Here is a 22,358-nt window from a genome sequence, read left to right on the forward strand (position 1 = left end):
TCCAGCTCACCCAGAGAAGGGATAAGGTGTGACACTATCTCCATCTTAACAAGAATTTCAGATCTGATGTGGAAATACTACATTTTCCAGGCACGTTTCCCTAGTGACACATGGGCATAAAGACCTTGAGATTAAAGTTACTATCTGGATATTGTCACAAGCCCGGAGTCTGGACGGAGGATGTGAATGACTCCTTAGAACAGGTACCGCTTCCTTAGACTTGCAGCTCTAGCCCATCAAAAAACAGCCTTGTAGGTCATCAGCACCTTAAGGAGGGACTGTGACTTATTCATACTTATATTCCCAGCATCTTGTTATATGTCTTAAAGCTTAGTAAATCTTCAATATGCTTCCCTTAATGAAAAGGTATCTGCTTGTTAGCATAATTGCAAAGAGAATTTCTTTGATTTGACTTCTCTTCCATTTTTTGCTAGTTGGACATTTTTCAAGAATCAAGCAAAGAGTTGATAAGGTTATTAGAAAACGAGGATGAAATTTTACCATAAGAATTTCATGTGTCAGGATAGCAGGGGGTTCTGTTATAGCTTATTCATATAGTTTAGAGAATAAGAGTTAGAAATAAGACATCCCACCCACCTCTGCCGCATATAAAAGTAAAAAACTTAGATCGGGGGTGTGAGCTTGGGACCTCAAGTTGAATCCAGCTTGCAAGGTCTGTTTTGTTTGGCCTTCAGTAGTGTTTTATTTTTAACTGAGTTAATTGCTAGCGTTTATAAAAAATCAAATTTCATAAAAAGTATCTGAAATATCAGATTGCCAGCTTTCTCTGAAAAATGGGGAAAATCTGGCAATACTTGAGTTTGATTTTTTTTCTTGACATTTGACTGACTCTTATTTTAGTGGGGTATTAAAATTTCCGTAGCCCTCAGCCCCCTCTGTCACATTGCCAGGAAACCTAGTACCAACAGCCATTCATCCTTGTACTCAGACCGAGCCTGACCTTCTCTTTATTTGCTTGACTGCCTGGTCCCCACAGGATTTAAGCTTGCAGATCCTTGTATAGAGGCTTTGGGTTTAAAGGTCTCAGATGATGACCTTGAAGTTTAGATTTTACATTGTGATCATAAAACATATGAGAGCAAAAGAGTTTAGAAGTCTGTGAATAAACAATTGCATTGTACCTCTTTCTCCACATATCATATCTTATTTATAACACCACATTGCCATGGAAATTCGCTGCTGTACTTTTCACTTCCCAGCTCTACTAAATTTTACTCTGAACGTTTTCAGAGCTGCTTGTACAATGTGCAGATTTAGTGTAGTAGCAATCTCAAGTGGTTTTGTAACATTAAATATTAAATAACTTTAAAACTGCAAACAAGGGAAAAATAAGAAGTCAGCCAAATCCTGACACATACATTTAATAAAGAGGCAACAAAGAGTCTCTCATTTTCATGACCTACTGCTCAACCACTGTGGTAGAATGGAGGCCTGTTCTATGCCTGTAGTTCCTTCAAATCTAGTATGAAATGTCTCCCAGAGCCGTACTGTAGCTTAGTAGTCTGCCTAGCCATCGGCGCTGGCCCGTACAGTTAATCCTAACACTTAAATGAGAAATCCTTTATCGGACACCCATCTTATGCCTGCTATATACAACTAATAAAGATAGTTAGGAGTTATTGAACACATGCTATGTGTTGAAATGCTATTCTGTGTACTTTACAAGGATTTTCTCATTTCACTCCCACCCCAGCCCTTTGAGGTAGGTGTTGCAGTAGTTTTTGTCTTCATTTAATTGATGAGGTGCCAGAGGCAAAGGGAGTGCCCAAGATCACACAGCTTGTGTGTGCCCTGGCCGTGTGAACATAGCCTCCGCAGTGCCAGTCCTGGGTAGGTGTGAGACACAGATCTTTCCCTGAGAACTGAAAAGCCATCTGGTTGTTGGTCAGTTAACAGATAACTCTAATATATATTCTCCTAATATTAGAACAGTATGTTATAGGGACCGTCACTTCTGCCTTAGGAGGCAGAGGCCAGAGAAGACTTCAGAAAGATCATGGTAAGTTGAGTTGGACAGGGAGAAAAAGCAGTCCCAGGAGAAGAAAAAGGTCTGAGACAAGGCACTGAGACATAAACATGAATGGGCTATTCATGAAATGAAAGGCAGCCCTGATACCTGGGAGATACAATATTTATAGGCAATACATGGAGACAACTATGTATTAATTATTTGCAAAATTAGGGTTATGATTCAAACAAACAAACAAACAAAAAGACAGAGTCAACATACCATGGATCAAGAATGAGATTTATCTAGTCACCATTAAGAGGTGATTCCAGGCTTGACTAGGACAACATTTGATTAGCTTCACTCGGGTAAGGAAAGGACAGGGGCACAGAGACATTATAGGTTCCCCATTGTAAAGGACATTCTGAGATCCAGGTTGGCTGAGCATATTAAAACACTGGGGGAAAGGAGTGTTGGCTTCTGGAGAGACTTGCTTTTGGTGACAGTGCCTAGTGCTATTTTAAGATCACCAACTTCTCTTGTTCTGTTTTGTGTTTTGCAGTCGGTCGGCTGATTAGATTCTGGATATCTGTGTAGATTTGCCTTTAGGAGTAGAAACTGCCATTCATGCCAAAAGAAATATTCTGGACTGTGTGACTGTTCTCTTTCTCATGATTAAATTGGTCGATTGACACCTTGGCTTAAACATCTATTTGTGGAGCTCAGCAAAGTCTAGCCTACCCCCCGAGAGAAAGAAAACTAGACGGACTGGGCAGACACTGGGAGGTGGGGGCACAATAGAGTAAAGGAAATAAATGAAAGGAAAATTTTCAACCATGAGATTTGATGACTGATGGGATACAGTGGCTGAAAGAGGAGGCGGCTTTAGGGATAGGAAACTGAGAGGATAATAATGTCCTTGGCAAAAATGGAAGCAGAAACAGATTTCTGGGAGAAGGATAACAAATGTTTGATTTTGAAGTTTGAGTCCATGGTGCCCGTGTTGGTGGCGTGTTCTGCCTTTGGACACCTTTGGGGTGTCCAGGATTATGAAGCTGCTTAGACACAGTGACTGCACAGTAGGTAGGAAGTGGGAGAGTTCAGCTCAAGGGAGTATATGGAGCGAAAGGAGGCTGAGGATGGAACCCTGTCACTGATGTCAGAGAGGAGCACGGGCAGTCTGTGAAGGAGGCACGGGAGGCATCGAGGTGGGAGAAAAGGGTGAAAGAGCAGAGCAGCAGTGGTCAAGCAAAACAGAATGACCAGTTTCATCAAATACTGTAGGATCAAAATAGAACACCTAGATTCAAAGCTTAAGAGGTCAAAGAGACTTTAAAGGTCTCCTTGCTTCCCCTGAAGAGAGACTTGAGCTTGTCCAGGATCACCCTGAGGAGGTCAGGGGATGATCATAGTGTTTCCTAAATGTTTTTTTTTTTTCTTTATTTCTAGGAGAGAGAGAGAGACAGCATGAGCAGGGGAGGGTCAGAGAGAGAGGGAGTCACAGACTGAAACAGGCTCCAGGCTCTGAGCTGGCTGTCAGCACAGAGCCCGACACGGGGCTCGAACCCACGAACGGCGAGATCATGACCTAAGCGAAAGTCGGACGCCCAACCGACTAAGCCACCCAGGCGCCCCGATCATAGTGTTTCCTGAGTGATAGTCTCATGCTTCTCCCATTGACTCATGTTGTTTCTTGTTTTCTAAGTGTGGCTCGGCAGTTAGTGCAGAATACTCTGTTAGTAGCTGGTGCAAGAGATTATGTTGCTGCTTCAAAGTAGACACTCCCTCTCCCCACATCCCCATGCTCACAGTGAAAAGAGGGCCTTTATTAATTAAAACGGGAGGTGTTGGGGCACCTGGGTGGCTCAGTCAGTTGAACATCCGACTTCAGCTCAGGTCACGATCACGGTTTGTGGGTTTGAGCCCCGCCTGGGGCTCTGTGCTGACAGCTCAGAGCCTGGAGCCTGCCTCAGATTCTATGTCTCTCTCTCTCTCTCTCTGCCCCTTCCCTGCTCACGCTCTGTCTTACTCTGTCTCTCAAAAATAAGTAAATGTAAAAAAAAATTTTTTTTAAACAGGAGGTGTTGCCAGATGAATATAGCTGGTGTGTGGCCCGCTTGCTATTCTTTCAATCAGTGCCTAACTCACGTGATGTCAACCAGCAGTTTCACTGTGCATGTTGTAACTGGGTTCAGTTTTGTGAAATAGCTCATGCTTCTATGCAGGAGTGCATTTTGAGTGACTTTTTTGGGAGAAACCTCAGTGATGACAGATTGTTAGCCTGATTATGTCTTTTCCTCTAAAAGAGGAAGGAGCAAGAACAGCCTCCTCTGAAGCAGAAGACAGTAGGTCAGAAGTTTACATATCTGTATTTGTTTCTGAATGGAAGGTCCTTGACACTCACGGATTTAACTTTTATTCATACATACATATACACATACATGGACATATATGTATATTTACATAATATACATGGGTATATGCATATATATGTATACACATATACACATACATAAGCATCTATAATCTGCATGTACAAATATATTTTTCACAGACAACTAAAAGTCCAGGAGGAGAATGTGGCAGAGAATGGGTTGGAGAGGCTCGGGAATGAGAGGTAGGTGGGCATGGGCAGAAAAAAAAAAAAGAGTAAAGAAAAAAAAGATCCAGGAGGTGAGATAATGATTTTAAATGTTTACATGGGGAGCCTGGTATGTCAGGGCAAATAAATTATCAACAAGGCTAGTCAGCAACCTAGGATTCATTCCTGTCCATCTCTCTCAGTTTTTAATCTTTTCCCCCGCTTCTTATTGAATTCTAACAACCTGATAGGTAGGTAGTTTCGTCCCCAATTTCAGATGAGGAAGCCAAAGACATTTTATACTAGAGTCGTAGGCAGGATTTAGGGGGTAACTCAGGGCTCCACTGATATCCCTGAGAAAGATCTGCTGCTCAGTCCCACATCAGTTACGAGACGTGTAGTAGAGCCTGTGGCAGAAAACTGACACCAAACAGGGCAGTAGAGAAGGTCAAACTCATTTCTTTCTTAAACTCAAAAGCACATACATTTTGAAAACCTAAGTACCACTAGTTCCTGTTTTCTGCTTTCCTGTGCAGTCCCAGCATCAGTGCCGAACAAATGGCCCTTTGTCTTCAGTCTGCTTTCGTATAAGAAAAACATCACACGGAGACTATGAACATACTTGACGTTCAAGGAACACATACCATTAGTTTGACTACAGGTGATAATAAACATTTGGCTGTTTTGCCTCAGTCACACTCTTAAGAAGTGTGACGTTTTGCAAGTGCATGCTCCAAAGTCCTATTGACCCACTTTGTTTTTGGCAACAGGGGAACAATCTTGGGGTTTTTTTTCCTTTTTTTATCCTTATCTGAGATGAGTGTTAGTTGGAAAATGCTTATTTATCTTTTTTGATTTCCGCAAATCATGGCCACTCAAATTTGAGTGCCAGTGGACTTAAAGCTCACAATTACAAGTTGAGTCTATATTCCAGGGAATCCTAGGAGTAATGAGAGGAATTTTATAAGCGGAATGACCTAACAGAAGTGTAATTTGTACACACAGATTCTTGGCAGTTGTGTTTTGAGCAGATGGGAGGAGGTTGGCCGTGGTGTTGGAAAGACTGACAAGAAGGGGCAAACACCAGCGACGCTGAATTCGGCCTCGCTGCGAGCTTCACAGGAGAGGGCAGCCTGGAGAGAAAAGGGTGGACCCCAGTATACAATTGGAGAAAGAAGTAAATTATCATTTAACTGCTAATAGAACTTATGAACACTGCATAAGAAAAAAATCCCAAAGTAGTTAAATCTAAGAAACTGAACCCAGTAGATTTAGAACTAAATATAAAGTGCATATGATATCTGAACTATTTCCAATGGCAATTTAGTCCTAAAAGTACAAATGTAATGATAGGAAAAGAGTACAATCCATTATATGCTATGAAAAGGATGCTTAGGGTGAGGCCGTAAAGAACAGGTCGTTCATGGTTTCCCGGCGTGGCAGAAGGAAAAGACATAGTCATTTAATGTTTTTAATGAGCCTAATTCTTTTTCACACTATCTTTTCTATAATGAAATATTTTAAAACACAGAGACTAATGAAACAAGGACCCACTCGGCTCTCTCCAATCCTGTTTTAAATGATTAAAATATTACAGAAGCAGCTGAATCTCCCTGTATCCCCCTTCTGTGTTCTCTACCCTCCAGAGGTAATCTCTGTCCTGAATTTGGTGTTTCTATTTCCTTCTTTATGTTTATGGTACATGTATATGTGTATGGATGCACATGTACATGAATATATATTCATGAGATATATAGCATTTTTTGCAAATTACTAAACTTTACATAGTACTTAATTTGCTCTGTGAATCAGTGAGTTAGTGAAGAGTGTTCCGGTCAAATTAAGCTCACATTTGACCTGAGAATGAAAAGTGAATAGATTTGACCTACTTCTGACATCACTGTCTTTGCACTGGTACCTGTTGCTTCTCAAACAGAAACAGCTGCGCCTTCAGCAAATGAAGAAAACATTTGGAGTTACAGAGTAAATTATTGATAGAAGTAGAAATAATTTCAGGAAAACTTTGCTTTGAGGCTAAAACCCAAGTCTGTGTAATCAGTCTCTGGGATGAATAACATTTTTTCTCCTAAGTAGGTTATTTCTTTGGACTTCTAAACTAAGGAAAGTTTGAAAACTATCTTGGGCATTTAGATTGTATCTCAGACATTCCCCAAAAATGGCGATTTTTATCTCACCTTTATTTAATTCTTTAAGATCCATGTTTTCTAAGCTAGCCAATTTACTTTTCTACCCAGTTGATGAACATCTCTATTGTACCCAAGCAATAAATAAGTATCCCAGTCATATCTTGAAAAGAGAATACTGACCAAAATATCATGTTACATCTTTTTGAAAACATGTTCTCAGATGAAACCTATCCATTAACTAAGTCTTAGGTCTATCCCTCACTCACTTCAAGATACTGAACCCTGAAGGTAGAGAAAACCAGTCCTTGGAGAGAGGCACTTGGGCTAAAAGCCGATGGAACAAGAAAGAAATACTTGTCTGCATCATTAACATGATTCAGTGATACCATGGGGCACCTGGGTGGCTCATTTGGTTAAGCGCTGACTTCCCCTCAGGTCATAATCTCATGGTTTGTGGGTTCAAGACCACATCAGGCTCTGTGCTGACAGCTCAGAGCCTGGAGGCTGCTTTGGATTTTGTGTGTGTCTCTTTCTCTCTGCCTCTCCCCTGCTCATGGTCTGTCTGTGTCTCTCAAAAATAATGTTAAAAAAAAAATTTAAGGGGCGCCTGGGTGGCTTAGTCGGTTAAGCGTCCAACTTTCGCTTAGGTCATGATCTCGCGGTTCGTGGGTTCGAGCCCCGCATCGGGCTCTGTGCTGACTGCCAGCTCAGAGCCTGGAGCCAATTTCAGAGTCTGTGTCTCCCTCTCTCTCTGACCCTCCCCTGCTCACGCTGCCTCTCTCTCTCCTAGAAATAAATAAAAAATATTAAAAAAAAAATTTTAAATATGATTCAGTGATGCCTGATGGCTTTGTTAGACTTACTAATGCATACTAATCAAAGGTTATTTTGTTCTGTAAACCAAAAAATCCAGCCAACCAACCAGTCACCCAAACAGAATTATGAAGACTTTGAAAAAAATTTAGGTGTTGGTTTAATTTGTGAAATTCCATATCTGTACGCCAGTGAATACTATTCTGCCTCCTCACAGAATAGGCTGTATATCAGGTATCTGCTGAGTATTTTCTGAAACTTATGGTGTGGTCATCCATTCCCAGTCTTGGTTTTATGGCCACAGGGCCACAAGACACACAGGTGAAGGAGATCGAGTGTGAAGAATGGAGAAACCTGTTTTATTTTACCTGAGAATGTAGGGGAGTTATGCAGTTCTCTGGACCCAGTGTTCTCATCTATAGAATATGGGTGTGAATGAACTCCTGGGGGTCCCTACCTAGTTGTTAAGAACAACCCAAGGTTCAAGGAAATAAAAACTGGGGTGGAGACCTCTGATTTATGCACACAGAAATAAACCAGTGTTACAGTGAAATACCCGTTAGACCAAATGCTTGGCTTCGGTAAGCTGTTTCCCACTAGGGTAAGCAGCATGCATTCATTCACAACACTGACTCTAACTAGGATTCTGGCTAAGTCATTTCACTTTGGGCGTGTGCATTACTCAGAAAAAAGGAAGAGACAACAGAGAAAGTCTTATTTGCCCTCTGCCTTTGCATAGAAAAGGAGCTAAAATGGAGGTGGCAACTGTCAGTAATTCCCCTGATTTTGTGTTAATGTGATAAGAGAGTGTGATCTGTGGAGGAAAGTTACTCCAATAAAAAATACCTTTTATTTTAATATTTGTATTAAAGGAAAGAGGTAATATTTAGTAGTGAGAAGCATGGAATCAATCTGCCTGGATTCAAAACCAAGTTCACCACTTGCTAACTGTATTTTTAGGCGAGTTACCTTAATCTGCTCTCCTTATCTGTAAGACGGAAGTGATAGGTGCATCTGCCCCATATGGTTCTCATAAAAGGTAAATGAGTTAGTACATACAGAACTCTTAATGATGGTACCAGACATAAAGTAAGTGCACAAGAAATGCTGGCTGTTGTTTGATAAAAGTAAATAGGTGATCCTTGAAGAAAACCGAGTAAGTAGGAATGCTGTTCACTTCATAAGGAAAACTTACTGTTAAGCTTGAAACCACGATTACTTCAAAACTTTGTGGAAGTGAATATGTCAGATACAATACAGAAACCCCTTTTCTAGAAGTCCAAATGTACTTGCCCAGAGAAGCGATAAAATCCGAATATGTTTGTGTCGTAGCTGTGTTTGTATCTTAGGAAAGTCATCAGCTCTGAATTTTTAGTAGGAAAACAAGAATTTAATCTACTTTGTGTTTCCATGTAAAAGGGTGAGTTTATGTATTTTAAAGTATCAAAATAATACAGTCTATACTAATTTATATTCTACTCATTTATCATAATTTTACTTCATTTGTAATGATTTGCAAGTTATAGGGGTAGTGATTTATATTGAATCTTAAATTTTATGGAAGAAAAGACATAGGCCCTACTTCGTTTCTTTTAATATATTTGATAAGAAATATATTTTTTGTATTGTTTACATGATGGGACAGCTAAAATGAAAAATGTCTCAAAAATAATGAAATCTTAGGGCACCTGGCTGCCTCAGTTGGTTAAGCATCCGACTTTGGGTCAAGTCATTATCTCACAGTTTGTGGGTTCGAGCCCCATATCAGGTTCTGTGCTAACAACTTGAAGCCTGGAGCCTCCTTTGGATTCTGTGTCTCCTTCTTTCTCTGCCCCTCCTCCACTCACACTTGCTCGCTCTCTCTCTCTCTGTCTCTCTGTCTCTCTGTCTGTCTCTTTCTCTGTCTCTCAAAAATTAATGAACATTAAAATTTTTATAAAAATAATGAATTCCATTTCATAATTAAAGGAGCTATATGCTATTTTTTGTGCTCTGTATCCTAGTTCGGCACTCAATAACAATATTTTTCATTATTTACACTATTCCAGAATTGACTCTTTGATTCCAAATTCCTATTATGTTGATCATTTAAAAAATCGCATTAGCAGTATTTGGCACATCTTCCCACCTTCTTATTTATATTTTGCAAAGTTCCTAGAAATAGGTAACATTATTTGATTGTGAACTATTTTGATTAAAATAAACTTAAAAGTAAATAAGTAAAAGGAGTACCTTTAACTTTAATAAAAATGCAGATGTCAGTTTAGGAGCTGTTCCTTGCAAAGCACTATGTTTGCTGTCAGAAATACAGAGATAAATAAGGCTCAGTTTTACCTACTTGGAAGTCACAACCAAGTCAGAGGTTTGTAGCAGTAATCAAAGATGAGGTAAAGAGGTAAAGAACACACCATCAGACACAGTGCCTTCAGTGCTGCAACATTCAGAAAAGGTGGTAGTATTTGACCTAAACCCTGAAGGAGGGATAGTATTTCATGCAGCAGGTAGAGAAGGTGATTGGCTAAGATGGAGAATGACCCTTGGGTAATAACTGTTGACTTCAGCTGACAAGCTCACTGTTAATGTAGCTACCCTGGTATTGAGGGAAAACAAAAAACAAAACACCAGTGGAGTCCTATATCCAGTTTTGCGAGCAGTTGATTTCTATTCATCAGGACAAAAACTATTCTTATTATGTGGTGTCCGTTAATGTCACCTTCGTTAAAAACACCATTTTAGCTGAATACATGGTCTTCAGGTTTCAGGAGTGTATAATCAGGAAGAGGTAGCGTAGCCTCATGATGAAGGGCTGGAACACTGGAGCCAACCAGCCTAGTGTTCAATCTTGGCTCTCTCCCTAATTAGCTGTGTGACCCTCAGCAATTTAGTAAACCACCCTGTACTTGTTTCCTCATCTAAAAAAAGGGAGTTGGGGGTGGGTGGGGTGATGTTAATAGTACCTACATAGTTGTTTGGAATTGCTTCACTAAATGACTTTTTATTTGTAAAGTACTTAGAACACTCCTGGAGTAGAGGAAGTACACCATAACTGTAAGCAAAATGGCCCCACATGCCTGCCTTGCTCTGTCTTGGATGGTGTGCTGAGGTGAGCTGTGGGGGGCCGCTCTAGATGTTTTCCCTGCTTCTTCCTCCTATAGATGAGGATTCTGGTGCCATTCGTGACACCTGGCAGCAAGACACAAGATGTCAATGCTCTGATTCCCTGCTTTTATGGCACATTTTATTAGTCTTGATTTTAACAAAGAACACTTTCAGCCTTGTATAAGGACAATAAACTAGATTCAGTGGGTGGTAGTTTTTACTAGCTTTCCATTCTAATGTTCAGGTTTGATGGATATAGAAGATTTCCATGTCCAAACAAATGTAGTGGAACACATTGACTTCTCGAGGCAAAAGAAGTGCCCTGTAATTCTGTGGAATTTGAAAGGGGCCTTTAGAGGCAGTGCTGCACTAGACTGGTGTCCTGGTTTTGCAATTAGCAACAGTGTGGCCCTGGGCAAGTTAATCCCTAGGCTGTTGTGCCCAATAGAAGTTGCTATGTAGCAGAGTCATTTATTCGTCCAGACTCTTTCTGGCCTCGTGTGATGCTTCTGAGCATCCTCTGCTGACAGCTTAGGATCCAGCCTTCGGTTCTGCTAATCAGGCTGACACGTACCTTCTGCTTTCTAGTCTCCAGAATGGGGTGGCTGGTCTCACTCCTCTTTTTTGTGTCCTTGGGAGTTGATACTTAACAAAAATTTGTCTTCTGCGCATTTAGTGCTACATTCATAAAAAACACAGAGGTAAATTTATGCATTCAATTTACCATCCTTAACCAGGCTTTAAGTGTTTAAAAAAAACCTTCTTTAACTGTATTTTTATTATTACCATAACAACACTACCTTTTGAAATTTCTCTGTAAGAATGAGTTTAATGCTTCCCTTCTCCAAACGCCTGCTTTCACTAATAAAATGTAAGGATTTATCCCCTGGTTATTATTAAATATTTTATATTAATTACACTGTCTCTTAAGAGCAATAGCATTTAATTTGGCAGTGAAATTTAGAGCAATTATTTGTGTTGCTAATCATAGACCTTTTATTCTAAAATTAGGCTTTTTTAATTTTTAATTTTTATATATATCTTGATGGGTTGGAATTAACCTAAGTAATTCTTTAGTAATGGTTAATATGTAAAGTATGTTCAGAGCCTTTGAATATGTGAGACTACTTTCCCTATTCCTTCACAAGTAAAACACAGTTTGGCTGCTGGTGGCTATTACTGACTGAATCTTCTCTTTCTTCTGTAGGTTAAAAATACAGAGAGGAGGGGCACCAAGGTGGCTCAGTCAGTTAAGCGAGGATTTCAGCTCCAGTCATGATCTCAGGGTTGTGAGTTCAAGCATCATATCGGGCTCTCTGCTGTCAGCTAAGAGCTCGCTTGGGATCCACCTTCAACCTCTGTCGCTCTGCCCCTCCCTCATCCTCACTCTCTCTCAAAAGCAAATAAACATTTTAAAAAGTTTACAAAAAAGAAATATAAAGGGGAAATTTAAAGCCAACTGGACCTTGTTTCTTTGATGGTGGCTTACATTCATTTGATATTTCTGACTGACTTTTGCTTTTATGCCTGATACTGAAGTTTTGGGGTTTTTTGTTATTTTTTTTCTTAAATCTTAGCCCTAGGATTCAAAACTTTTTTCAGAATGTGGTTTTGCATTGAGATCAGGTGGAACACAATTTAGTCCTCTTTTTTTTTTTTTTTCAGCTCTGATTCTGTTATTTTACTGTCTTTGATTATTCTATTTCAGTTCTTCGGGTGTGTTTTCTCAGAAACAACTATAATTAGACTTGATTTTTCTGGTCCTTCAGATCTCAAGTCTTCTTTCATCTATTGGTTCTTTTCTCTAGCCATATGGGGGTGTTTGTCTTCTACATCAATGATTTAATTTTACATAGTACGCATCTACATTTTTTTCTCTCCCCCCAAGTGGGTAATATTCTATCACTTCATTTTTAGAATCTCTCTAGTGCTTCTTGATTTTACTTAGAATCCCTTTTTATCTTACCCAGTAGTCCTTTATTGATTTATGGCTTTCTACTTTTGTCTTTAAGGGAATATCTTTTTGTATCTTGTTAACAATGCCAAATACTTTCCTAAAAATTATATCTGGTTCCTTTAGGGAGTCGTTTTTAGGAGACAGGTCTTCCTTTGAAGCTTCAGCTTTTTCCATATTTTTTTTCCATATTTATGCACTACTTCTCGGTAGACCCATGTTGACATTTAGCTCTTGTTTTCATTCCTGAATTTGGCAATATCCATCTAGACTCCCTCACAAAGAAGGTGCGTGGATTGCCCTGGGGTCCACCTTCTGTCTTCTTGTTTGCTAGTAAAAGGCCTCTTATAGATCTCAGACCTTGAGGCTATTGATGTTTACAGGCCCTGGCTCATTTACAGTGGGCTAGAAGAGTCTCTAATAAAGCAGTAATTGCCAGTGCCTTGTTCTCTGTACTCTCTGTATGGATTAGTTAAGAACTCCAACCCCAAGAATATAGTACCACCATAGATCATCTTGTCTCTAAATCTGTTTTTCTGCATTTAAAACTCCAGGGTGCTAAGTATTTCTCCTTTTTCCCCACTTACATTTTGAAATAGCAGTCACTCACCCATGGGGGGTGGGGGAAGATAGACAGACTCTCCCTGCCTCAAAAAGCCTCATTCGTGACCTAGAGCAGTCAAGGTTTCTGACTGATACAGATGGTTGCATTTGTATCTGAGATGGTAGAAAACAGAGAAAGGGAGCTACACACAGATTTTCCTACTTCCTTTAAGACTCCTAACTTGTTTCTCTCTGCCTTGAATTTTGTTTTTAAAATCTAATTTTATTGTTTTCTGCTTCAGAATTCTCTGATTCTTGCAATAGGTTAAAGGTTATATCTTTCTTTTTGTGACTGCAAAAAGAAAGATATAATTTTACCTCTTATTTTATCGGTATTTTAGTGGGAGGTTAGAGGAGGCTAGATGTCAGGAGATGGTAGCTAGACACCATTTAAAACTGTAACTTTAATGAAACTACACAAATAAAAAAGTTATGTGTGTGGCAGAATCCTTGAAAATTTTGCTTCCTGCAGATACTTTGTGGGAATAAACTCTGCCTCGTAAATATTCATCGCAAGTTGTTATTCAAATGATAGAGGCATTGGTGTCCTGTATTAGAACCTGTGTCTTATGAAAACCAGGTCATTTTAGGGAAGAAATAAAATGTAGGTACAATAAGTGATTATAAGAATTCCAATGACTTCCATAAAGTTTTTATTATACATAAAAATTGCCTGATCACTGCCTGCTCACAGAAGAGTTTTAGAGCTGAAACAGCTGTTATAAATCATTTAACCTGGGAGTTGCAAATTCACTTGTCTTCAGGACCAGAAAAGTGACCTGCATATGCATGAAGTAGGTTGGTTTAATATATCGGGGAGTAGAAGGGACTAGAGAAAAGTGGAGATTACTTATGCCACCACATCCTTGGGCCATATACCAAAACAGTATACTATAAACTCCCTCAATAATAGATTTGTCCAAAGCTAGAAGATTTGGTGCATTTTTTTTAATTAAAAAATTTTTTTAATATTTTTATTTATTTTTGAGAGAGACAGACAGAGCACGAGCAGGGGAGGGACAGAGAGAGAGGGAGACACAGAATCTGAAGCAGGCTCCAGCATCTGAGCAATCAACACAGGGCCCAAGATGAGACTCACACTCAACAAACCATGAAATCATAACCTGAACCAAAGTCGGACGCTCAACTGACTGGGCCACACAGGTACCCCCAAAGATTCAGTGCATCTTAACCAGAACCAGCTACATAATTTGCAGTGCCCAGTGAAAACAGAATGTAGACCCCCACCCCCCTTCTTCAACAATTATTAAGAATTTCAAGATACTGACAGCAGAACATTAAACCAAGCATGGGACCCTGTGGTGGCTGCACAAGTTACATGGTCTTGAAGCCATTCCTGGTCTTCACTTCTGATCTAGAATTTTTACATTCAGACAGAAAGAAACGTACAGACACTTCATCCACAACCACCAAAAATCAATAATGGAGATGTGGCCAAAATTAAATCCTTGACTTCGATGCTGCAGCAAGTGAACCACTTTTACTTATAAAAAGGCTTTTGTATGAGACTTGAGACCCATCACCTTTCTATATTGTTTGGAAGTTTTCATTGAACTATTATACTGCTTTCCATCAGTTTTTTGTTGTTCCTTCCTGAATTCAGGTTTTATGAATTATTAGTTGGAGATTTTCAACCCTAAAGTTCAAAGCTCTTCTCTAAATGTTAGCTCTGATTTGAATTCCAGAACGTTTAAACGGTCAGTCAGTCTGGGAATGAAAGTCTGAGGGACAGTTGTGTCTGCTGTTGGGTCTTAACTCAGCTCTCAGAGGCCGCCTACCATTATTCTTTTCCTCTTACCTGAAGAAGCTGTTGTTTTTCCAGAATATTTTGTCCAGAATTTGAATCATCACCTGAAAACATAGCTTGCGAACACGTAAAGCAATCTTCTGCCTCCTGACAGATTGAAGTTGACTAGTCCCTTTCTCATCTTGTCATTTGTGATCATTTATAACTTGTACTACTAACAACATAGTACTACTAACAACATAACCTCGGGAATGCTATTTAGTGAAATTTAGCCAGCTTTTAAAGGCATAGCTATTCATACCCAAAAAAACACAAGAAATAACAGGGAGGGGGACAAAACATAAGAGACTCTTAAATATGGAGAACAAACAGAAGGTTATTGGAGAGGTTGTGGGAAGGGGGCTGAGCTAAATGGGAAAGGGGCATTAAGGCATCTACTCCTGAAATCATGGTTGCACTGAAACCATTGTTAACTAACTTGAATGTAAATTTAAAAAAATAAATTAAATTTAAAAAATAAATAAATGAAAAACACAAGAAATAAAATTGGGAATTGGGGTACTAGGGCAAGAGGGTTTTTTTTTGTAGTAATCATATATATGTATAATATGTAACTTGTATTAAGTCTTTATATTTCCAGAAAGTTTTGGTATATATTTTTAAAATTTCAGTTACTCACCTTTAAGCATTTCAGTGTAAATCCCCTAAAAACAAGGACATTCTCCGAGGTAGACCTTAACACAGTCCCCCCACTCAATAAATTTAACATTTATATAACACTAATGTGTAAGATTCATATTCGGTGTTTTCCATTGTCCCAATAATTTTTTCCAATAAGTTTTGATATTTTTAACAAACACCTTCTAATCTATTATCTGTTTATTATCTTTTAAGACCACATCACAGAATCTAATTTTGTTATGAAATGCATTACTTTTCTTTCTAAAGCGAGGTTTTGAAAGTCTTATTTAGAAGTTTTTGGCTATCCCCAAATTGCAAAGATATCTTTTATCAATTTCCTCTCTTAGCTTTATAGTTTCACCTTTCAAATTTAGGTCTTACACCTCAGTGTGGTTCATTTTTGTATAGAGTAAAAAATAAGAGCTTCAACTTTTTCCCCCCACAAACATTACCACTGTCTACATAAAGTCTTACATTTTAAGAAAAACATTGAATCATTTAAAATTGAAAGGGACCAATTTTTTTTTTCCTCACTGAACATCTAATTAACAGCTAGATGTACAGTTTGGAGTGGTATAAGGTAGTCATTAACATTTGTATATCAGAAGGATGATTTAGAAGCCAAACAGCTTCCTGTAGCAACATCACAAAGGTATCCTAAGTATTTGTTGAAAGATGAAAAAAATCTTACCTGATTTAAAAATACTCAGGACTTTTTAATTTTTAAAACAAGTATGAGCTTCAGTTAATTTCACGTATTAATATCTGAATTAGGCAAGGAATTCATATCAATCTTATGTACCTTTATATTGTTGAAGTATATCCATTCATGAATGATTAACAAGAGGAAATGCATAAGTTGGAGAAAGAAAAGATGAACAAATGGATAAAGACAGTAACTGAGTGAAAAATGTTTAATGATGATGCTCAGCATCCCTCCTCATCAGGGAAATACAAATCAAAACCACACTGAGATACCACCTCACGCCAGTCAGAGTGGCTAAAATGAGCAAATCAGAGAACTCTAGATGCTGGCGAGGATGTGGAGAAACGGGCACCCTCCTACACTGTTGGTGGGAATGTAAACTGGTACAGCCCCTCTGGAAAACAGTGTGGAGGTTCCTCAGGAAACTAACAATAGAACTCCCCTATGACCCAGCAATAGCACTGCTAGGAATTTACCCAAGGGATACAGAAATGCTGATGCATAGGAGCACATGTACCCCAATGTTCATAGCAGCACTCTCCACAATAGCTAAAACATGGAAAGAGCCTAAGTGTCCATCAACAGATGAATGGATCAAGAAGATGTGGTTTATCTATACCATGGAATACTACATGGCAATGAGAAAGAATGAAATCTGGCCATGTGTAGCAACATGGATGGACCTTGAGGGTGTTATGCTGAGCGAAATAAGTCAGGCAGAGAAGGACAAATATCATATGTTTGCACGTATAGGAGGATTAGGAGGAACTTAACTGAGGAACAAGGGGGAGAAGAAGGGGGGAAATGGTGGGGGAAAGGGAGAGAGGCAAACCATGAGAGACTCTTGAATGCTGACAAAAACGGAGGACTGATGGATGTAGGGGGGCAGGGGGGGATGGGCATGGAGGAGGGCACTCATGGGGATGAGCACTGAGTGTTATGTGGAAACTAATTTGACAATAAACTATTTGTAAAAAAAAATAAAATAAAACAGTACAAAATTATTAAAAAAAGAAAAATGTTTAATGAATTATTAATATTTAAGATTTTGTAGTAAGCCATACACCTGAGTATATATGTTCAGCTAACACAGAAATTACTCATTAAGCTTAATCCCTGGTTGGAGTGGTGTGTGTGTGTGTAACAAATTTAAGGGACTTTTTTTCTTTAACATATGTCAGAATACTGTGCTGTGAAATATATAAACTGAATGTCATAGAATTTTTTTTTTAACTTCTACAGGTGGAGATTTTCATTTCACCTTTATGTATTTATCTATGGAGTCCGGTTCCTGAAAAAGGTAGGATCTGCCAAGTTACTTTATATAATTCTTATGTAACTGTAAGCCTGTATCTCATTTTTTTAATGTGTAACAGTAGTAATATTTTAAACAATCATAACAGGCTTCCTAAAAATATTTGTGCATTTTTCTTTGACTTACAAAAATATCTGTGATTTATTCTTCTATGGTAAATACTTTTTTAGGTAGATACCAAAAATGTCTTTGAAAATAATTTATTTTGGGGCACCTGAGTGGCTCAATTGGTTAAACATCCGACTTTTGCTCAGGTCATGATCTCAGGGTTCGTGGGTTTGAGCCCAGCATGGGGCTCTGTGCTGACAGCTCAGAGCCTGGAGCCTGCTTCAGATTCTGTGGCTTTCTCTCTGTCTGCCCCTCCCCCACTCACCCTCTGTCTGTCTCTGTCTCCCAAAAAGAAATAAGAATATTAAAAAATATATAAAAAGAAAATAATTTATTTTTCCAGTGAAAGATGTTGCAAGTCCTCTGATCACTGTAGTTGGTTACTTCTTATTTACGGGAACTGGGAGCCTTATAAAATCATTTGATGCTTTGAAAGAAGTTAAGAGTTTCCATTTCACACAGCTTGAAAAAATCAGTTGTTACAACATGAGTTACCACTATAATCTTTACCAACAGAAATTATGTTTTAGTGGCTTGCATAGCTGTTAACAAGGCAACACCAGCTGCTGGTGGAAAATTGAGTTCCTTTTGTAGATTGTTTCCCCTGGTGCTCTTTTGCTATTCCTGCATAAACTGAGGCATCTTTATCTATGGAAGTAACTCTTCCAGGCTGCCATGGCCTTATTCCTGGCAATTTTGATCCTGAATGGCACTACTAACAAGTTAGGCTGCTTAAATTGAAGTCTCATGAAGACTTAGCTTCTCTTAGTCACGTGCATACTAACAATACTAGTATTCCAGAAAGTTGGAAATTATTTTTAAAAAAAATTATAGTGTTAAGCTTTAAAGTAAAATCAATGTTATCTTTATTTAGTAGAGAATTTTTTCCAAAGTGGGCATTGTGCCAAGTGTCATGTCTTACTAGTACATTTTCATGTAAATATTGATGTGAAAATTTGCAAATGTGTTTTTATTTTAAAGTCTGAGTTATCAGTGTCTGCCTGCAGTAAATTCTATTATAAATAGTTGGTTGTTTCTCAACATCATATTTTCCTAGAGGGATTATTCTTTTTACTTGTTGTCTTTTCCTTTAGAAACTATACATATTTTTCACTTAATGAGGCTACATGGCCAAGAGACCATTTGAGTAGATTTTAAAGGATAAGCTGTCTGTAGGCTGTCTGAATATGAACAAATTCTCAACTGAGGTACAGAAACGAGGTGGCAATGGCTATTTTGGAAACCCACTGTTCTGGTTTTCAAATTTACTTGTGTAGAGAGAAGAAAGAATGATTTAGGGCTCCTGTGCTCACAACTCCACTACCTTGGAAGAGGAAATAGCTTTGGATGGAATTTCAGTTGACAAGGGAAAGTTGTGTTTCATGGGAATGTCAAGTTGCTGAGGTCAAGGTTTGGAATTCATGTTGGGTTCTGGGAGCGAAGGGCTTTGACGGTAAGCAAGGAAAGATGGTGAGAACTGGGAGCACTTCTGTGCCCTTTTCCCTCCATCTGCGGGGGCATGGTCTCTTTTAGTCGATCTACAGCAAGCCTGGCCATCTGTCATCAGAACAGGAAGCACTTTGACATGTAGCTCTGCTTCTCTCAGTCCCCAAACAGACTGAAGAGAACAAGAATAGCTTTTATCCCCCAGCCCTCCCTGGCTCTGTAGAAGGCAATAAGGGGACTTGTCAGTGAAATGTTTGCTTAGAAGTTGCTTTTCCCTAAATTACCCCAGTTCCCTATCAGCCTGCCTCTAGTTATATCAAGTACTTAAAAAATGAGAAGAGAACTAGATGTTGCTCTTCTTATAAAATTATTTGCTTTTGGGGTTTCTTCCTCTAAGAAGCTCTTGGTTTTGGTTGAGTCTGTAGTTTAATATCCATCCTAATGTGTGCTGGAAATGTATACATAGAATCCATGTGACCGAACCAGCCCTTCCATGTGAAGGACTTCATAATCCATTTTGTCCAACCGTCTTACTTTACAGCTGGGGAAGCAGAAATCCTGAGAGGGTAGGGAGCATTTCAGAGGTCACACAATTAGTTTATTAAGAGTTGAATCTGAAATGAAACATGCATGGCTGCCTCTTAATCTAGTACTTTCCCCTTGTACTAGCTTGCCCTAACTTACAGCATGATTTCCAGATGACTTCCTTCTTTGGTTAAGTTAGCAAACTTGACCTCATGTAATCATTGTTCCATTTATAGAACTTTAAATACTTACTCAAATGGATATTTAAAATACATCTTCTAGTAACTTTTTTGGAATAGGCAGTGTATTTGGTATCTAACACAAGAGGAAAAATATATATATTGACAGCATCAGAAATAATCAAAACAAGGTAATTCAAATTTTCACAACACTCCAAGCATTTTAAATAAAATGGCAGAGCAGTGGACAAATTTTAGGAGGTGAGAGGCCATAGCTGCTGCTTACTCCCTGCATTAAACATGTTGATTCTTACTTGGGCTGTTAGAAAAATGCTGAACAGCTTGGCACTATCCAGTATTCTTCTACCTTTGGGTCAAATGAACCTGAGGCAAATTGGTAAGTGCTGGCACCCTAGACTCCTGTGCCACTGGGCTTTTTGTGCCCTGACTACTTTGCCTAAGATATAAACCTTCTATTTCCACCATGAGGGCCTTATCCTGCTGTTCTGGACAAGGCAGACTGTGGTTTCAAATTACACCCTACTTTCAAAGTCAGAAAGCTGGAAAGCCCCTGTTCTTCTCCAACCAGCAAGAAGCTTTTTTCTTTAAAGAAAGTCAAGAATTAAAAACTAAAATGATAAGTTTTAGTTCCTTCCACAAAAGCCATCATATCACACCTACTAAATAATTACATCTCCAGATGTTTGGGGATTTAATAGAAATAAAGCCTCTGATAAAGCACATGGTGGTAGTGTGGTACCCTAGAGTGTTAAGCAGACTTGGAATGATATTATCATTATCATCTATGGCATTATATCATAGTGCTTACAGTTGATATGTAAATGTATCTTTGGAGCAATATACAGGCTGACTTCTTGCATGAGTTGAGTGACCATACAAGCTATCTTAGGATCCTAGGCAGTTACCTCCCCCTCATACTGAAAATGACCCAGTTTGGGCAATAAAATATTCATTCACATATGAATAGTACTAGAATAATGAAATCATTGGCCCTATGTTTTAAAAATTTCTAGACACCCGTAAACTCTGTGTGTATGTGTGTATTCATTTCTACAAATCAACAAAATGTCTTCTGTAGTTTCATGATGAGAAACAAAAGAGTGAGCCTTATGTTTTATAGTGATATGATAATGCTCAGGTATGCATATGCTATATTGCTATATGTTTTCTGCTTTCCCAACTTAGAACCCCCTTTATAGATAGCACTCTGACCGTGAAGCAGACTCTAGAAGTATTATAGACAGGTTAGTTGAACTATTAGGTAAAGTTATAGCTAAGTTAGTAGGAAATATTTAAATAGTGGAAAGATAAGCCTGTCTCAATAGTCTGCTCCTGTAATTGCCAGACATAAGCACTTTACCCATAAATATGATTGGCAGAGACAAGTACTTTTTTTAATTTATTTCTAGTAGAGAGAGAGAGACAGCATGAGCAGGGGAGGGTCAGAGAGAGAGGGAGTCACAGACTGAAACAGGCTCCAGGCTCTGAGCTGGCAGTCAGCACAGAGCCTGACGCGGGGCCCGAACCCACGAACCGCGAGATCATGACCTAAGCGAAAGTCAGACGCTCAACCGACTAAGCCACCCAGGCGCCCCAGACAGTACTTTTTAAATTTTTTATTTATTTTTATTTTTTAGCTATTTTGTTTTTAGAGAGTGGAAGAGAGAGCATGAACAGGGAATAACAGCAGAGGGAGAGGGAGAGAGAGAGTCCTAAGCAGACTCCACACCCAGCACAGAGCCCAACAAGGGACTCCATCTCACTACCGTGAGATCGTGACCTGAACAGAAAACAAGAGTGGGACACTTAACTGACTGAACCACCCAGATTCCCCAAAGACAAGTAATTTTTAAGAGAAAACTTCGAATTAGTTCAAGTAGTCTGAAATTCTACCACACAATGTACTCATACAAATTAACACATTTTCCTAAGTCCTGAAAGAAACCACATTCAAGCCTTAAAAAAAGTAAAAAAAAAAAAGTAAGCTATCTCTTATTTACCATTACCTTTTTTTCTCCTTTGTAGATGGAAGTTTGTATTGGGTGGAGTTCTTTGAATATTTTTCTTTGAGTTTCTTTCGTTATTAAAAAAAAAATAATAGTGTCACAGAAAGGCAGTGTAGAGATGTATGCAACTAGGATTTAGGTAAATATTTTTTCTTATAATCTACATGTTAGGCTAATGTATATCCAACTTTTTGATCATATGGTACATTTTATATCCATTTTGTACATATGCACATATATTATTAGAATAGAAGGGAGTCAAATATACCTTTACCTAACTCTTGTGTCAGTCAGGGCCCCATTATGAGACAGAAAACAGGAGTTATTAGGAGTGACTATAATATAAAGAATCATTGACTGGGGGAACCACTAAGACTGGTGTTACTTGTGTTACTCCAAGTATTTGATCTGCTATTTGCTACCAGTCTGCAATGAGA

At 38.8% G+C, this 22,358-nt stretch overlaps 1 protein-coding gene across 1 annotated transcript in view; it reads left to right on the forward strand.

Moving 5' to 3' along the window:
• Positions 1-22,358, forward strand: part of CERS6 (ceramide synthase 6) — a 222,673-nt gene that overhangs the window by 68,934 nt on the left and 131,381 nt on the right. Inside the window, exon 4 of the mRNA XM_077751179.1 lies at positions 17,564-17,621. Coding sequence (XP_077607305.1) covers positions 17,564-17,621 — 58 coding nt within the window. The remainder of the gene's footprint in view (positions 1-17,563; positions 17,622-22,358) is intronic.

The sequence above is a fragment of the Crocuta crocuta genome, unplaced genomic scaffold (assembly GCF_008692635.1).
Source record: "Crocuta crocuta isolate KB4526 unplaced genomic scaffold, BGI_CrCroc_1.0 scaffold219, whole genome shotgun sequence".
Classification (NCBI taxonomy): domain Eukaryota; kingdom Metazoa; phylum Chordata; class Mammalia; order Carnivora; family Hyaenidae; genus Crocuta; species Crocuta crocuta.